We start from the raw sequence: 18,151 nt of genomic DNA, 5'->3' as shown, positions 1-18,151 counted from the left end.
CTTTGATGGCTCAGTACCAGCTGTCAGCTCTGTGTAACAGAGCAGGGAGGACCAGGCAGTGGGGTGGGGGTGGGGCTGGGGTGGGGGGCATGCTGCGACTTACATTGCCTTTCTGAAACATGTGGTCGCTATTCCTGCAGTTGTACATCAGCCGCTCCCCTGTGTCCCCCACGTCTCCGAAAAGGCAGAGATAGACGTTGGCATTTGTTCCTGCACCTTCAAAGTCCCCTGTGCATATAGTCACACGGAACCGGGCCACTGCCAGGCAGAGAGAGGGACACCGCTGGCTGACAGTCCCCTGCTCCCCACCCCTGGGCTGACCCGGCTCCCTCCCCAGCTATCCGAGTTCCACCTCCTACCACCAAGCCTCTGCAGATCTGCAACGCCTTGTCCCAGACAGACCAGAGGAGGCCAGTGCTGATCTATCATCAGAATCCCCCGGGAAACTGACGAATTCAGAGTCTTGAACCCTGCTCCGGACCTCCCAAGTCTTAGTCTCCAGAGGAAGACCCCTAAAATCGCACTGTTTGCAAGCATCCTCGGGGGATCCGGAAGGAACTGTCAGTGTTTGGGGACCACAATCTAATTCAAACATCTTGACATTTGATTCCAGCCAACCTAGTAGACATTTTGCCTTAGGTTTTTCTCCAATGCATACCTGTCCTGTCTTCCCAAGTAAAATGTTTACTTTATGAGCCAGAACTGAGCCTCCCCTTCTCTTCAGAACTCTCCAGCTCTAGAGACAAGCCAGGAAACCAAGCATAAAAAAAAGGGCGCAAAATGCAGCCGCTACGGGACGGGACGAGCAGCAGTTTCTTCCTATGTTGAAAATGCGCCGTGAAGGAGGCGGACCCGCATATCTCCGCACACCACACAACTCTTCACTTAAAATAAGCTGGAAAGTGAAAGTCACTCATTCATTCATTTGCCCCATATCTGTTTCCTGGAGCCTAGTGGGTAGGAGGCATCATAATAAGTACAAAAACTCAGCAGTGAGCAGACAGACAGACTCCTGCTTCCATGGAGCTTACAGGAGAGGGAGGAGTGGAGAGGACGGATGGACAGTAAAGTCATAAACTAATTGTGAACTAGAAAGTCTGGAGGTACACCTATAAAAAAGACCATTTCGCCTGACCAGGCGGTGGCGCAGTGGATAGAGCGTCGGACTGGGATGCCAAGGACCCAGGTTCGAGACCCCGAGGTCGCCAGCTTGAGCGCGGGCTCATCTGGTTTGAGCAGAAGGCTCACCAGCTTGGACCCAAGGTTGCTGACCCGAGCAAGGGGTTACTTGGTCTGCTGAAGGCCCACGGTCAAGGCACATATGAGAAAGCAATCAGTGAACAACTAAGGTGTCACAATGCGCAAGGAAAAACTAATGATTGATGCTTCTCATCTCTCCGTTCCTGTCTGTCCCTATCTATCCTTGTCTCTGACTCTCTCTCTGTCTCTGTAAGAAAAACGAAACAAAACAAAACAAAAAACTGATGATTGATACTTCTCATCGCCCTCCATTCCTGTCTGTCCCTGTCTATCCCTCTCTCTGACTCTCTCTGTCTCTGTAAAAAAAAAAAATAAATAAATAAATAAATAAATAAATAAATAAAAAGACCATATCATGGAGTGATGCCGCAGAGTGTGGGGGGTGGGGAGGAGTGCGTTGGGGGGTGAAGATGATTTAGAGGTGCAGAAAAGCTTGGCGCAAGGAAATAACGTTTGAATTGGTAAAGTTTAAATGGTGATGATAGGCGTCGGCCGGGGAAGCTCTGAGAGATGGGAACTAGTAAGTGCGAAGCCCCAGTGTTGGACGAGTAGCAGGTGTTCTAGGAGCAGAGAAAAGGCCAGTGTGGCTGGAGCAGAGGGAGGGGGAGGGGGGTGAGATAAGGTTCAGAGGGAAACAGGGGTCACACAGGTGATGTGGGACAGTTCAAGGCAAGAAGTGTGGCGTCCTTGGTTTGTTAATTCCTTTTTTTAATGCAAGAGGAAGCCATTAGAGGGATTTAAGCAAGGCAGTAACTTGATCCGATCCATGTTTTAAAGAGCATTCTGGCTGCCATGTGGAAAATTGATTGTAAGGAGAAAAGGAGTAAATGACAAAGGCCAGAGAGCAGAATAATTACAGTAGTCGCAAAAGAGAGGATGTGCCCAGGACCAGGAATGCAGTGAAGATGGAGATAAGTCAATAGATTAGTAGAGATACATCTTTGAGGTAGAACCAGCAGTACTTGGGGATGGATTGAGGGAAAGAGAGGAATCAGGGATGACTCTCAGGTTTGGCTTGGGCAAAACGTTAAACAAAGAGTTACTTTACCACAGAGCCAACAATTCATCTCATAGGGATATATCCAAGAGAACTGGAAACTTATGTCCATACAGAAATGTATACAGAAATGTTCAATAGCAGCATTATTCATAATAGCCAAAAAGTGGAAATAACCCAAATGTCCATCAACTGTTGAATGTGGTATATCCATACAATGAAATTTTATTCAACAACAAAAAGAAATGAAATGCTGACATGTTACAATAAGAACAGACCTTGAGAATATGACACGCTTGGTTACATAGTATCTGATTCCATTTATCTGAACTGTCCAAAATAGGCCAATCTATACAGACAAAAGATAGATTATTGGTTGTCGGAGACTAGGGAGTGAGGTGAAAGAATAGGGTTTCTTGGGGGGGGGGGGTGGATAATGAAAATGTTCTGAAATTTGATAGTGCTGGTGGGTGCATGATTTCATCAATATACTAAAAGCCATCAATATACTAAAAGCCACTGTATTCCACCAATATACTGAAAGCCATGTAAATGGGTGAATTGTATCGCACATAAATTACACTTCAACAAAGCTGTAGTTTTAAAAAATTGACACTACTCATTGGTGGTCCATCAAAAATGAAAATAAAGTATGTTCAGAATGAGACAAATGCCAGGAAGTTTAATTCAATGGACAAATGATTTTTTTTCAGTAATATATGCACTTTTATGTGGAGAAACAAAGACAGCTGAAAAGAAATCTGACCGTTATACATGTGGTTCTATGAAGATACAGCGCCTGTAGCAAAAATACTTGTTAGAAGAAAAGGCAAAGAATGACAGAAGAGGAATGAGTAGCATTACCTGAACGACATGCAGAAACACAAAAGGGAAAGGAGAACGCCAGCCCTGCGCCTTTCTCAACTTAGATGAGCGTCAGTTTTGCCTTTAGTAGCTGGGACTTCGGGGCAATGCCCAAAAGCAAGCCAAGAGGGAATGTAGAAATCCCCTTGCCTGTGAATCCCAGCCCTCTTCATTCCGCTCTAAGGCTCATACAGTTCGAACTTTCTAGGGCTCCTCAACCCACCAGCCACTGAGGTCCCAAGCTCCTTCCTGGCAAGAAGTCTGTGAACAATTAAAAATGATTATACTGTTAGCCATCAGCAGTAAAGGCTTTAAAAAGATGGGTAAGTACAAGAGACTCTTGTACTTTAATTTAAAAATTACAACTCAGCCTGATTAACAAGGAGTTATGACTCTCGGCACTCGACTCCGATGGTCTCCCGCCCACTTGTCGCTGCTCTGCAATCACTTGTGCTGTGTGTGCACAGGAGAACGCTGACCTCGTTGGTTTCACTATCGCCCGCAGCTCCTGAGGGACGGCTGAGGTGGAAACACATTGGGAGCCCATGCATGTTTTGTCCACGTCTCCCTGTCTGCGTTTATCAGTTCAGAGCTTCTTGGCTCACAGACCTGGCACTAATTGCTTTTTTGACTGGCCTTTATTTTTTTAAGTACTCTAGAAACACACAATTTCAAGCTCAGAGAATTGGTTTTAAATTGGCGTTTACTCGTTTTACAGGAGTCCATGTCCCCACTTAAGGGACCCCCAGGAAGCCCTGCATGTTATTCCTCAGACCCTGGTATCACCTGGAGGAGTGGGCTGTTGCCACCAGTCCTATTTACTGTGACAAAGAAGTACCCAGACCAACAAAGAACATCTGAGCTCCTGTAGAAGAAAACGAGGGCAGGAGACATTTATGTGGATCAGAAAGAGCAGTTGCAAGAAAGAAATCCCATTTGGTGTGAGCTCCAGAGTATAGCAAAGACCAAAGAAGGCATGGAACACATTGCAAAGCCTCACCCGGGGAAGACCTAGGTCAGATGTCACTTCATCCGCAAAGTTTCTCCCAACGTCCTGACTGGGAAGCTTATCTGACCACTGTGTTTCCATGGCATACAGTCACCAACTCCTGCCAGATATTTCTAGAATTTATCTTCTTCTCTCTAGCCTACGTGATCCCTGCCCAAGTTCAGGACCTCTTTTTCTCTGCCCTGGATAACTGCTGATAAGTGTGGCCCTAGAGTCCATCCTGTACGCACCCGAGTGGGCCAGTCCCTGACAGGCCAGGAGGAATGCGGGGAGAAAGGAGCTGGGAGGAGGTCAGGGGTGAGGTGGAGTGTCCAAGGTCATGCAGGGCTGGAGGGCAAGCTCTTGGGTCAGAGGCAGGAACATGGAGCTCAGAGGAGGAACCGCTTTGTCAGTGATCCTGGGGGAGGCGTGGGGTGGGGGTGGCTCAGTGGGAAGGAGGTGGAGGTCAACCCAGTGGGCAAGGACCGGGATGTGAACAAAAGAAGTAGGACAAAAACTCTGACACTCTGGTAGGAATAAAAATTGCTTGGTATGCTTGATAAAAACACAGCTCTCCAGGCACAGCCCTCAGGAAGTCTAGTCAGCATGTCTGAGTTGAGCCCGGGAATACTCACTTTGACCAACACTCTAGACGGTTTTGATACATGGCAGGCCCTTGCCCGCAGTTGGAGAGATGCTGTTTGTTAAAGGTCGGCTGAATTGTGTTCCCTCCAAACTCCGATGCTGAAGTCCTAACCCCCAGCACCTCAGAATGTGACTGTGCTTGGAAGGGAGGGCTTTTAAAGGATAATTAAAGTAAAATGCAATGATTTGGGCAGGCTTTAATCCAATAGGACCAGTATCCCTATAAGAAGAGAGAGAGACACACACACACCACAGGGGCAGAGGAAAGACCATGTGAGGACACAGCGAGAAAGGCAGCTATCTGCCCAGTGAGGAGAGAGGCCTCAGAGGAAACCAAACCTGCCAACACCTCGATCTTGGCCTTCCAGCCTCCAGAATTGTGAGAAAATACATTTCTGTTGTTTAAGCCCCCCGTCTGTGGTATTTTTGATACAGCAGCCTGAGCAGATACAGTGTCCAAGAACAATGGCAGGAGTTGGAGGGTCTAGAGCAGGGGTCCCCAAACTACAGCCCGCGGGCCACATGCGGCCCCCTGAGGCCATTTATCCGGCCCCCGCCGCACTGCCGGAAGGGGCACTTCTTTCATTGGTGGTCAGTGAGAGGAGCATAGTTCCCATTGAAATACTGGTCAGTTTGTTGATTTAAATTTACTTGTTCTTTATTTTAAATGTTGTATTTGTTCCCGTTTTGTTTTTTTACTTTAAAATAAGATATGTGCAGTGTGCATAAGGATTTGTTCATAGTTTTTTTTATAGTCCAGCCCTCCAACGGTCTGAGGGACAGTGAACTGGCCCCCTGTGTAAACAGTTTGGGGACCCCTGGTCTAGAGAATGACCAAGGGACACATTATACCACCTTCAGCAAGAGAGGAATGCGACCAGAGGCCAACAGAAAATGGGACTGAGCTAGGGCCGAGGCAGCATTGTGCAAGTCTGAGCCTCAAGTCCGACCGTGCAGGGAGAGTCAGGGGAATGCCCTGCGGCTGACCCAGCGTTTATGAGGGAAAACAGGATTTGGGGGACAGCAGTCATGCTTTGGTCGAAATACAAAGGAGGTGAAGAATATTCTGATCATTCTAAGCCAAAATGGCAGATTTCCCTCGGGGGAAAAAAACCTCACTAAAATGACAATGTACAGATTCTTCAAAAATTTTTAACCAAACAAAAAGGTTTCCACCAATCAAGCGAGGGGACAGGGATAAGCACAGACAATAGCAACAACGTTTTGGATGCTGGAGCACAGCTAAAGAAGTGGTTAATGCTTCTCTGCACAGCCGTCCCTCCTAGCAGCAGCAGCACCACTTAGAAATCTGTTCAATGGACAAAAACCTGGGTCCCACCCAGATCCATGGCTCAGAAACTCTGCCGGTGGGGCCCAGCTCTCTGTGTTTTGACAAGCCCTTTGGTGATAATGCAGGCCGACGGCTGAGGACCCCTGACTCGACAGACCAGAGAGAATTCATCAGAGCTGTCAGTTACAAAATCTAAGAAGCAACCCCACAGCAATGACAGCACGGGCACCTGGAAATGGAGAGCGAGGGGCTGAAATCAGGAGAGCTGGTGAGAAGGGGTTAGAAAGCAGTTAGGTCCCGAGACACCCTCCCCAGCTGTTCATATCTGTGGGCTCGATTCTGGCACACAGAGGGGACAGATGAGGTGAGAGCAGATGTGGTTTTGACTTGGTGGGCTACGTATTACAGAAGAGTCCCAATTTGGGGCAGAGTCACATGTTATTTACAGAAAGCTCATTACCTTATTTCCAGGAAAATACTACTGAATGTGAAAGGCAGGGTATAGTCACTGACCCAGGAGGCAAGAGACCTTGTTCTCTGTCTAACTCTTGTCTCTAACTAAATGAGAATCAGGGCAAGAACTTCCTCAGTTTCCTTATCTGCATCAGGCTGGTCTAAGGGCCCTTGAACACATATATTCATTAGCCATATATTTTATTAAAAATAAAAAGAAGAACTGTAAAATAGAGCTAACTGCAAGCATTGTCTAATTAGATTAACAAACTGGCTGATCTCTTTTTAGATATTTACTGCTTGGGGTTTCTATGTTTTTAAATATTTAACTCGGTTCAAATTATTTCAACAAATATATAGAGAGCTTCTACTGATGTGTAAATGCCTGAGAAGTGACACTATGAAAATATTTATAAGGGCTACTGGAGCTATGAGCGGCATGGTTGTCTATATATTCTTAACCCTTTATAATTTTGCAATATTACCTTACTACCAAACCAATTAAGGACTACCATGAGGATAAACAAATAGGTTAATCATCGTAACTGCCAATTCTGATCAATTGATCATGTCTGTATGGAGTGCTATTTGGTGGCTATGAAGCTCATTTCAGACTCAATGGCAGAGGCTGCTGTGATCATTCAGTAATGTCTGCCAAGGAAAAGGACAGGACATGTGCTGAGTATTTGCCGCACTCTTCTGCTATCATCTGGAGGCAAAATGATCTCCCTTTACCCTTTGTATGTGGATACTGGACTCCGGATTGCTTCATCCCTCTCCTACCAGTCTTGAATAGAAATAGAGGACCCAGCCTGACCAGGTGGTGGCACAATGGATAGAGTGTCGGAATGGGATGTGGAGAACCCAGGTTCGAGACCCCGAGGTCGCCAGCTTGAGCGCGGTTTGAGCAAAGCTCACTAGCTTGGACCCAAGGTCGCTGGCTTGAGCAAGGGGTCACTTGGTCTGCTGTAGCCCCCCAGTCAAGGCACATATGAAAAAGCAATCAATGAACAACTAAGGAACTGCAACGAAGAATTGATGTTTCTCATCTCTCTCCCCTCCTCTCTGTCTGTCCCTATCTGTCCCTCTCTCTGTCTCCCCCCCCAAAAAAAAGAAATAGAGGACCCATCAGGAGCTGCTAAACATGGATACCAGATTCAGCCTTCCATCTCGGAGTGCATCTTGTAAGTTGAAGAAGATATTTCCTTTCATTTCAGAGACACTCTAGAGAAATATTGTTCAGTGAAGATCCTACTCAACCTCTCAGAACCAACCTGAAGGATCTCCCTCCACCCCCACACCCACCATCACAGAGCTCTGGCGTCACGCCATGGAGATGGCTTCTTCAGCCCCACACCCACCATCACAGAGCTCTGGCGTCACGCCATGGAGATGGCTTCTTCAGCCTCACACCCACCATCACAGAGCTCTGGCGTCACGCCATGGAGATGGCTTCTTCAGCCTCACACCCACCATCACAGAGCTCTGGCGTCACGCCGTGGAGATGGCTTCTTCAGGATGGTCCTGAAGCCGGACCTCTAAAGCCACCCTGGCGTTCATAGGGAGCCCGGCCACACACAGTGGACAGGACTGCCAGCTCGCTGCCTGGACCCCCCACTGGCACACAAAGTAGAGGTTCCCTTGCCCCCCCCCAGGGTGGAGAGCTGGGGAGCACTTACTGCCCATGATCCTCCGCACTGCCGGGCCCTCTGCGGTCATTTCCCTCACGACCTCATTGTCATCCTCGTTGGCATCCAGCCAGCGATTGCAGATGAAGTTATATTTGTCCTTGGTCAGGGTGTTCATCAAGGTCATCTGGAATGAAGTCTGGGGTTGAGCAACGGGTGTGCCAAAGATGTTCGCCCATGCCCTGTGGTCCTCGTTCTGCTCTCTGCTCTCAAGGAGGCCAAGGCCATTCCCTGGAGATGACTCTTGTGGAAGGCAGAGTGCCACCGTAATTCTTATCCCTCCAGTATCCCGAGAACTGCCTAGTAGCCAGGTGCTGGGGCAGAATGTAGTCAAAACTGAACATCTGAGCATTTTCTTAGTCTACTTTGGAAGTCCACTCCCCATCAGGAAGTCCCTGTGTCCTGTGTCCAAATTCATCTCTCACTATAACCCTTTCCCACCCTCACTCCACATAAATACAATGCAAACTTATGTGACAGGCTCATTAGAAAGGGACCATTCTGGCTCCTCTCCCAACCACTCCCCAACCCCTAAGATGATGCATCTCACCTTTTCCAAATGCCATCCAGAACCAGGACTCATTCTATCATGCCATGCCCGGATCTTATAAAACCTGCCAAGATCTGGAAGCTCATACTATGGTGAGAAATAACAAGGTGTGAGTGGGCACAACCAAATGAAATGTGTTTATCCTCACAGTTGACCCTCTGCCAGGAGGGCACCCACTTTGGGCTGTTTCTTTAGCAATGAGGATGGGTTCGCTTCAAGCCACCCCCATGTACTGTCTCCTCTCATGCCCTGTATCCAGTGGCATGTGAGGGCGAGATAGCCATGTAGAGCTAGCATTCAGTCTGAGCTGGTGAAATCGAACAAAAATAACTGACCCACAGAAAGATCCAGACTAAAGAAAATCTTCCAAGCAATAAACTTCCAGTAACAAAATCCATAGGACAGCCCTGCAAATTAGTACAAGCCCATAGCCCCAGAGCTCTGCTGGGCATTGAAACAGACAAAAAGATCAATACAGTAGCCATGCCCTTTCCCCAGGGGCTTGCAGTCTAGCCAGGAAGACAAATACAGAAAGAGCAATGAACTGAATGGGATAATAGAGGCACCGGCGGGGTGCTCTGAGCAGCAAGCAGCAAATTACAAATTATTCTTACCTAAAGGTCAGAGCCGCACTTCTGTTGGCAAAACACGCCTGGCCTTAGAGTGAGTTTCTTTTTTAAAGTCTTCTAAAAATGTACACTTTCCCTTAAATTTACTTGTCACTCTCTGTCATCTGGACAAACTGTCCAAATGGGGCCGTTTGACACTCCCTGGGTTGAGGGTATCTGGGCTACAGTGATCTCCCAAGTGGCTAGGCTCCCAGACGCTCACACCCATTCCATACTTCTTCTTCAACCCAGGCTTGGTTCTGGGCTGTCTGATTCAGATGAAGGACCAGAGCTATACCCTGTCCCATTTATTACATTACCTATTGATCAAATGTGGCATTCCTTATAAGGACATGAAGTCTCCATTGTACTTTTTTGTCTTCACACTCCATCCACCCTGGCTCAGAAAACCAGAATCCTATGACAAATACCTCATCCGCCCCTTCCTCCTTCCTCCCTCCCACCCTGTCACTCTTCTCTCCTACCCTGAACTTCTCGAATATGCCTGGTCTTAACCACTTGTTGTTAGGGTTCAGGAGAATCTCATCTGTCCGTCCTTTCTTCCCATAAATCTGGATGAAGATGGGGGTGTTGGTGCCAGCTTTCTTCAAGTCAGTCGTCAAGACCCACAGGGACCAAGAGAATTCTGCAGAGACAGGTCAAGTCGCACCAAAAATTTTAGTAAGTGAAGAGATGTTCATGATACCAGTGGGGAAGAGGAACAGATCAAAGGTGATCAAGACTGAAGCACAGGTTATATATAGGTGTGTCCCACCTTCAGAAGCCCATTAAAACAAGTGCCAATTTTAAGAAGCCAAGGATATGTTGTGATTTGAAAGAGGGTACCTAGTATTCCTTTTAAAGGAAAAAGCATGTTAGAAAGATAAGAATCACCCATTCAGAATGCCCTGTGTAGAGCTAGTCAGTTTAACATCTAGCCCATCATAGCTAGCTGTCAACTTGTGGACACTGGAATATCAGTCTTGGTGCCAGGTGTATGGCCTAGACCTTGGAGAATTAAGTTCTCTGGGGGCAGGGCTTTTTCTTCCTTTCCAAAGGAGAATGGAGAAGCAGAGTAGACCCTCCTGAGCCCTGGCCCAGGGGTCAGACATCCTGCCCTTCCTGACCCTATCTGGGAGGCCATCAGGCTCTGGGTCCCCTCTACCTACTTTTCAGCCTCTTCTTCCTGAGAGACACCATCTCGTAGAGCTGCCTCTCTATCAGCCCATCCGCCTTCTTCTCATCCAGCCAGTTGCTGCAGGGGAAGGTCTGTTGGATGCCAGTATAGGGGCACAGAATCACCACCTGGGGGGGCAGACCACAGGAGTCTCCACAGCATGTCCTCTGGTTGGGACCTCCTTGCAATGCTCAGCAGCCCCCTCGGCCCCACCCTAAGGGTCATTTGCATTCGGACTCGTATGGAATGGCGCTTTCTTCCCATTGCCTGTCTCATTAAATTTTGATCAAGAAATACCTCCTTTAAGAAGTCTTCACAAATAGGTCTCACCCATCCTCCAATTTACCAGCCCAAATCTCAAACCTTTTCCTCTATACACAATCACTTCTTTGAGCACCATATTTCTTTATGAGCATCATAAAATCTCCATCTGAACCAAATTAGCTAGGATAATATATGAGTTTCTAATATTTGTCTTTAAGAAAGGGCCAATAAAAGATAATTAATGTCTGGAATTTAATTCAAAAACTAACTGCCCTTTTCTGCACTTGTGCCTCATTCAACTTTCTCTTCGACACCCTCTCCATCTCAACCTGCATTCCAAACTCATGGGTTTAGAACAAACAAGGAACTCTCTCTAGCCTTGGTCACTGACATTATAGATGTCCAAAGAAACACGCCTGGAACACTATAAAATCTTCTTTCAGCATACACTTAGAAAAAATTCATAATAGTGTGTGCCTTTAAAGAGAGAGACAATTATATAATCGGGGAAGGACACAAAAGAGTTTTAAGAGCAGTGGGAATATTCTGTTTCTTAAGTTGGGTGGTAGACAGCTGACTTTTGTTTTTTTATTCTCTATACCTCACTTTTGCTATGTATGTTTTTTAATGCTTAAGTACCCCTTAGTACAAACATGTCTATTTTAAAATACTTGTTAAGAGATATATAAACTGAAGCAAAACATCACACCGGTAATCAGGAGAGTTCATAACCACCGACTGGGCCCAGCTGATGCCCTTCCCTGGTCTGGCCCTGGGATGCATGCACAGAACAGCCCCCGTCCCTGGCCATCAGCAGGACAAGAGGCTGGGCATGCTGCCATCCACAACGGCCAGTGAAAGGGGCTGCTCATGTGCTCTGATACTGATCCAAAAGAAGGAGGAAGCAGGTTCGAGTTTGTATTTGCAAGTCGGAGAAAGGGGGTAGCATCAGGGCAGGGCCCTCCCAGGAGCACCCTTACCTTCTCACAGTGCCAGCCTCTGTTGGAGCCAATGTTGCCATGCCCGATGGAGACGCGACTCAGGGGGCTGAGGAGGACAGCCAGCTCGATGTGGAAGATGTCGGTGCGGGCACGGCCAAACGCGCCGCCCTCCAGGAAGATTTTCCCACTGTTCTTATTCCCTCTGGCCCCATACATGACCATGTAGATTTTGGATTTGGTTCCAGCCCCTCGAAGATCCCCAGTGAAGATGGTGACAATGTAGGAGATAGCTGGTGTGGAAACAAGAGGGTAAATGAGAGGGTTCAGAGCCAGCTGATCACAGTAACACGCCACCTTTCCCCACCTGCCTCCACCTGCTTATGCCGCCCTCTTCCATACATCCTCAATCCCCTTGCCCCCCCCCCAGATGACACCCAGTACCCCTCTCGACCTCACTTTATCTTTTTTAGAGTTTGTGTGTCACTGTATCTGCATCTGGAAATAAATGACAGGCACTATTACAGGAAGCTGCCAGCCCTGATCACAGGAAACTAACAAAGAGAAGGAGGAACTTGCATTAGCTAAGAATAGTACTTATTATTAATGTTAATTATCATGTGCATATTATTAATAGCTGCCGGATGAATTCTGTTATGTCTAATTTAATTGTAATAGTCAACTCCATTAATAGAGATTTATATTCAGGGCTATCTGATTCATTTAGTTTGCTCTTTTGCTCATAACTTAAAAATATAACTTTTAATAGAGGGCACTAATGTCCTCCTTCACTTGCTGGTGTGGTGGGGCGAGGGGAGACTGGAAGAGGAAGAGAACGTTGTGGGGTTCTGGTCAGTCAGGAGGCAATGTGAGGACGTGGGGTTCTGGGGAAGAGCTGCAAGGGAGGACTCAACTCTCAGATGGGGCAGAGTAAGAGAAAACACCGAAGACAGGCAACTGGACCGGAAACTCTGCTACGGTCTGGCTCATTCATTCATTCTGTCCCAGAGTCTAAGGCAATGGCTCATTAGTCCTTGTTAATTACCCTCACAACCCTGACCCTACCTCACCTCTGACCTTCACCTCTGACCCAGAGAAATAAAAATCCCAAACTTCTGCGGGAGCTAGCATGTGCAACTACACAGATGTGTTATTCATTCATACATTTACACCTTCCTCTGTTCAACAAACTCTTATTGAGTGCTTATTATATGCCAGGCATTGAAAAAATATGAGGATAAAAAGAAATGGCCACAGCCGTACAAGAGTGTATCTTCAGCTTTATTCTCCCAAACACAGACAGAGGGTGTTCTCGCACAAGACATACTCCCGTGGCTTGGGTCTTCAGTGCTCCCAGCCTCTGACGGCCATTTCTCCCTTTCCACTACCACTGAGGCAAATAATGGTACCGTGCTAAAGGGTTGTGTTGAATCCATTCCAGTGTATGTTTTGAAATTACTAATTTGCTAACTCTAGTTACAGATGACTTGTGCCACATCTAATGAAGGTTGGGCCAGGCCAAGGTGCTGCAGTGCTGAAGCCAAAGGGCTCTTGGTGTCCTGAATGAGAACAATCAGGGTCTGCCCAAAATGTCTGGGACAAAAGAAGAAGGAATTGTCTTGTCTAAGGGGGGGGGGTTCAGAGGAAGGGACAGGAAGCAGGAATTTGGGAAACACAAAAAGGAATAGCATTCCAGACTGAGAAGAAGCCCTGTCCCAAAGATAGAGAGAGAAATAAGAATAAGGCAAGCGGCAAAGAGGGCGGGGGTCGTGCATGTGGATGAATGAGGTGGGGAGAATGAGAAGAGGGTACAGGTGCAGGAAAGAGTAAAAGGTATGCAAATGAGATGGAGAGAGACAGAGGGTGTGCTGAGGTGGTGGGAGAAGGTCCTGAAAGACCCTGCTGAAATGGTGGACTGGAGCCAAACTGCCTCCTGCACCCCAGAACCCAGACTGACTCTCTGTGCAGTGGGAGCCATGGCAGCTTCTGCAGCAGAGCACATTCTCAGACGTGCATTCATTTAACATAGACTTTCTGGAATTTCCATAAACTTCCATGCTGGGAGTTGCGGGTTTTCCATGCAAGTCACACAGCGTGGAGGTTCAGGAGGCAGACCTAATCCTGGATCTGTTGGTTACCAACTTGAGGCCTTGGGCAGGTCTTTTAACTTCTAGGTGACTTAATGTCCTCACCTGTGAACTGAGAACAATAACAGTTCCTGTATTACAGGGTCACTGTGAGGCTTAGAGGAGAGGGAACGGGTTTAGGTGCTTAGCAGGGGGTTGGCATAGAGTAAGCACTCAATGTTAGGAGGATTTAAGAGTAAAACAATGTCCTCATAAATGCCCACATATATAGGGAGCTCTGGCTTCATCCCATGGATGACCTCATTGCCCTGGGCAGTTAGTGTCTGCTCGGGGCTTCTCCTCATCTCCTCTGGCACCAGCAGAGCCCCAGACCCCACCCCAGAGAACAGAACACTTTCAGCAGCAGGAAGAATGTTGCCTGAAGACACAATTGGCTCCCACTTGATTGCAGACCTCCAGGTCCACAGCTGAGAACAGTGAGCCTCAGCAGAAAGTGAAATATCAGTCAATGGGCCCCCTCTTTCTTCAGGTCTACCTGTGGTCTCAGCTCCACCTGCTAAGATGTCCCTTTGGATTTTGCCATCATCTTCATCCAAGGCCAGCCAGCGGTTAAGAGGAAAGTCGTATTTTCTTTTGTTCCCAATATCTTCAATGATAATCTAAGAACGAGATAGGGAAGGCATGTTAAGTGTCATTGAGGATGCACCTGGTAATCCAATCCTCCCTTGAGCATATTCTAAGAACACACTCTCATCTTCTTAATGGCCCACAGAAAACTCATCTCAAGGACACAACTCTTGCCTGGGAAACCTTACAAAACATTGAGAGTCACACAAGGATGCCTGGCAATTACCCCCTACTTGAAATACATAGCCACTGTTCCCTCCTCTGCGGCAGATCACATTGAACCCTTGGCAGGATGTGCCCTGCGAGACTGGGGTGTGGGAACTGGAAGCTTAAATTTGCAGACAGCAAGATCATCACCTTCTTTATCTGATGATGGTTGGGATTTTAACCTCAGTGAGAAGCAGAGGCTATGCAAAGGGAACTGTAAACATCAAATCAGGCACCTGGAACCGCAGGGTCTGATGATCAGGCCAGAAAATCTCAGCCACTGACAGCATGGCCAGTGGAACCAGCCATCAATGAAGCTGCCTGCTGGGCTAGCGAGGCTGAGATAGGCATCTTCTAGAGATTACTAAGGAGCTGAGGGCCCCTCCCAAAATGTCCTGGGAAGAACAAGCTGAAAATTCACTCTAACAAAAGCAGAACTGTTAATAACTAAAATGTGTCCTTCAGTCATAGAGCAGGCATAGATCTGGAGACAGACAAGAGTTGGAAAATAAAAATGTCTGTCCAGGTGTTCCCAAAACTGCCCAAGAGCAGGGAGCTCTGATTTCCAATGAAAACTCACTTCCTAATATCCAACTGTCTGAAGTGCAGGAACAGGGCATGCACAAGGCTGCCCAAAGGCCTCTCACCTTGTTATAATCCTGTGTCCATCAAAGAACCTTCCAGGCTAAGCACTAGGCTCCTGAAGATGTCGCCCACCACAGAGGAGACAGTGGCCTGAGCCAGTGACTAGAACCAGCCATCCCATCAGGTTTCTGTCCTCAGATAAGTCAGCATTCTGGCCTTGGTTTATAATTAGTCCCTTGTGAGTTTGGTTGGTAGAAGTCACCCTGCTGATTTGATTGAATGTCTGTACTTTTGAGGCCGAGTGCCTGCAGACCACCGTGGCTCTGCCCACAGGGGCTTCTGCCATGGAAGTCCAGCCTCTCCCAACAAATCAATCAGTGCGTTGTCATGGCTTTTATCTCCCAGGTTGGGGGGTAGATAGGTGAGTCACTGAACAAGGGTCTGAGCCAGGTGTCAGCCTGCCTCCTAACCCCTTTACTGACTCTCACAAAGTTGGAAAGGCAAGGTAAAGAAAGACAGGACTCAGTTTATCAGATAAGCTGTCAAGACTACTAATAAATCTAAATACACAGATTCACCATCTCTGTCTTTAAATGTTCACAGACTAGTGTGCCAGCCACGGTCTGAAAAGCGAGGGAAACACCCGCACACCTCACAGAGATGTCGCCGGTAGAGGGCCGTCAAATGGCCAGTGTCTGTTAGCAACTCCTGACTGGAGACGTTTAGCTAATCTGAGAAATAAAATCTGTACCATTAAATACCTCCATAGGATGGAACTAGCTTGCACAGTTGGAGCGCAAAGGAAAGAATATTCAAATAACAACCAAGACTCTAAAAATTAGATTTTCCAAAGTACCGAAACACAAAGAAAGGCCAAGAGCGAACATGACCACTTAAATCCTGGTGCAGAAAGTACGGAAGTCCATGAACAGTTCTAGAAACTTTCCAGATGCATACTGAAATATGGAGACAATTTTTTTTTTTTTTTGTATTTTTCTGAAGCCGGAAACGGGGAGGCAGTCAGACAGACTCCCACATGCACCCGACCAGGATCCACCCGGCATGCCTACCAGGGGGCGATGCTCTGCCCATCTGGGGCTTCGTTCTGTTGTAACCAGAGCCATTCTAGCACCTGAGGCAGAGGCCAATAAGCCATCCCCAGCGCCCGGGCCATCTTTTGCTCCAATGGAGCCTTGGCTGCGGGAGGGGAAGAGAGAGACAGAGAGGAAGGAGAGGGGGAGGGGTGGAGAAGCAGATGGGTGCTTCTCCTCTGTGCCCTGGCCGGGAATCAAACCCGGGACTTCTGCACGCCAGGCCGACGCTCTACCATGAGCCAACCGGCCAGGGCTTGGAGACAATTTTTTTTAATGACATCTCTTAGTCCCAAAGCCAGCAAGACAAGGCTGGAGGAGGCCGGCTCCAGGAGGCCAGGACATTTTGGAACATGTCTAGTAGCAAATGGTGATGGGTACAGTGGGAAGGGGCAAAGAAGTAGACGAGGAAGGACCCGACCGACTCAGTCACTCAGGCACAGAGACTGTGTGGGAAGGACAGGGCAGAGGTTCTCCCAAGGGCATTCTGGCCTCTGCTGATGTGGGTCCTGGCTATGCCACACCCCCTGTTGCTTAAAGGGGCATTACTAAGGGTCCCTTCCAAGGGAGATGTGAGCAGTTTTTCCACTTCTGCTCACAAGTTGCCCAGACAACTCTGGGTTTTCATGGAGTTCCCTTAAAGAACTCAAGATGTGTTTTTTGCTAACAGAAGGCAGTGGTGCTCCCTCTAGGCCACTGGTTCATGGACTCTGTTGCTGTGGCAGAGACAATTGCAAAGTAAGACGGAAGAAACAGAAGTACCTTTAACCATGAATGATAGAAGTGTACACCTGGAGAGAGAGAGAAAGAGAGAGAGAGAGAGAGAGAGAGAGAGAGAGAGAGTACGTACATGTGCCAGACTAAAGCAATGATCTAATAATTTTTTAAAAGAGCTGTTTTCTCCCAGAGGAATACTCCCCACCCGCAGACTGCAGACCAGCCCACAGACATGCTGGCCTTCCGCGAGCTGAGAGGGAGACTAGGGGGGTCACGAGCCCCTCGAGGTGAGATGGCAGCGGAGAAGGGGCCTGTCCACAGTCACACCCCTGTGTTCTACAACAACAGGGACACAGCAGAGTCACAAGGCAAGACCATTGGACACAAAAAGCAAAGAAGGACAAACTACCTTCGGACAAGAGGAACAAGAGATGAAGCAGGGGTCACATCTCTTCAGGTGGTTCACAGATACGTCCAACAAATCCAGGGCCTTGGGGCCTCTGTGTCCTCCCTGACAGGGTACACATGTCTCCAATGCATGGAGCTGGTCTTGGATCAGTAAGTTTTCAATTGATGTAGAATGTCAACTATGATTCATAGCAGCTCTCCCTCTTCAATATTGGAATAATTTCTACCAATTTTACGTAAATAACCTGATCAGGGTAGAGGCCCATTCTGTGCAGAAGGAACAAATCCCTTGCCCCCACTGAACAATTTGGGTGGTTGAGGGTCCCTCTGCCCCGCCATGTGCCAAGGCACCTGAGATGCGGACAACCTGAGCCATCCACAGTGTACCCTCCACGTGCCAGCCTGGGGGCAGGAAAGGGATGGAAAACAAGTCTCTGTTTCCAAGTTTTCACTCTTGCCTTAGAAAATGCAATAAATAATTATCTCCACATTCCAAGAACCACTACTGGATTGTGGTTACCTTTTAGACCTGAGACCAGGAAGTAAGGGACAGGTAAGTTTTGACACGGGAGAAAAAGGGAGAAAGGTCTGGAACTTATGAGCCCACTTTGAAATAAACCTCAGCATCCGAGAGTTAGCAGAACAGACCTGGCCTCATGGAAGAGCGAGGGAGTGTTCTGTGGGGGAAACTGAGGCCAGTAAAGGA

The 18,151-nt window shown here is 47.7% G+C and overlaps 1 protein-coding gene across 2 annotated transcripts in view; it reads right to left on the bottom strand.

Moving 5' to 3' along the window:
- LOXHD1 (lipoxygenase homology PLAT domains 1) overlaps positions 1-18,151 on the bottom strand; it is a 140,928-nt gene that overhangs the window by 77,234 nt on the left and 45,543 nt on the right. For both annotated transcript variants that reach the window (XM_066352890.1, XM_066352891.1), the window contains exons 7-13: positions 14,346-14,469; positions 11,766-12,016; positions 10,514-10,649; positions 9,830-9,990; positions 8,737-8,823; positions 8,178-8,313; positions 104-258 (exon numbers count right to left, since the gene is read on the bottom strand). In XM_066352890.1, the coding sequence (XP_066208987.1) occupies positions 104-258; positions 8,178-8,313; positions 8,737-8,823; positions 9,830-9,990; positions 10,514-10,649; positions 11,766-12,016; positions 14,346-14,469 (1,050 nt within the window). The remainder of the gene's footprint in view (positions 1-103; positions 259-8,177; positions 8,314-8,736; positions 8,824-9,829; positions 9,991-10,513; positions 10,650-11,765; positions 12,017-14,345; positions 14,470-18,151) is intronic.

The sequence above is a fragment of the Saccopteryx leptura genome, chromosome 11 (genome assembly GCF_036850995.1).
Source record: "Saccopteryx leptura isolate mSacLep1 chromosome 11, mSacLep1_pri_phased_curated, whole genome shotgun sequence".
Classification (NCBI taxonomy): domain Eukaryota; kingdom Metazoa; phylum Chordata; class Mammalia; order Chiroptera; family Emballonuridae; genus Saccopteryx; species Saccopteryx leptura.
Note: the sequence above shows the minus strand (reverse complement) of the source record. Positions and strands in the feature narration are given on the sequence as shown.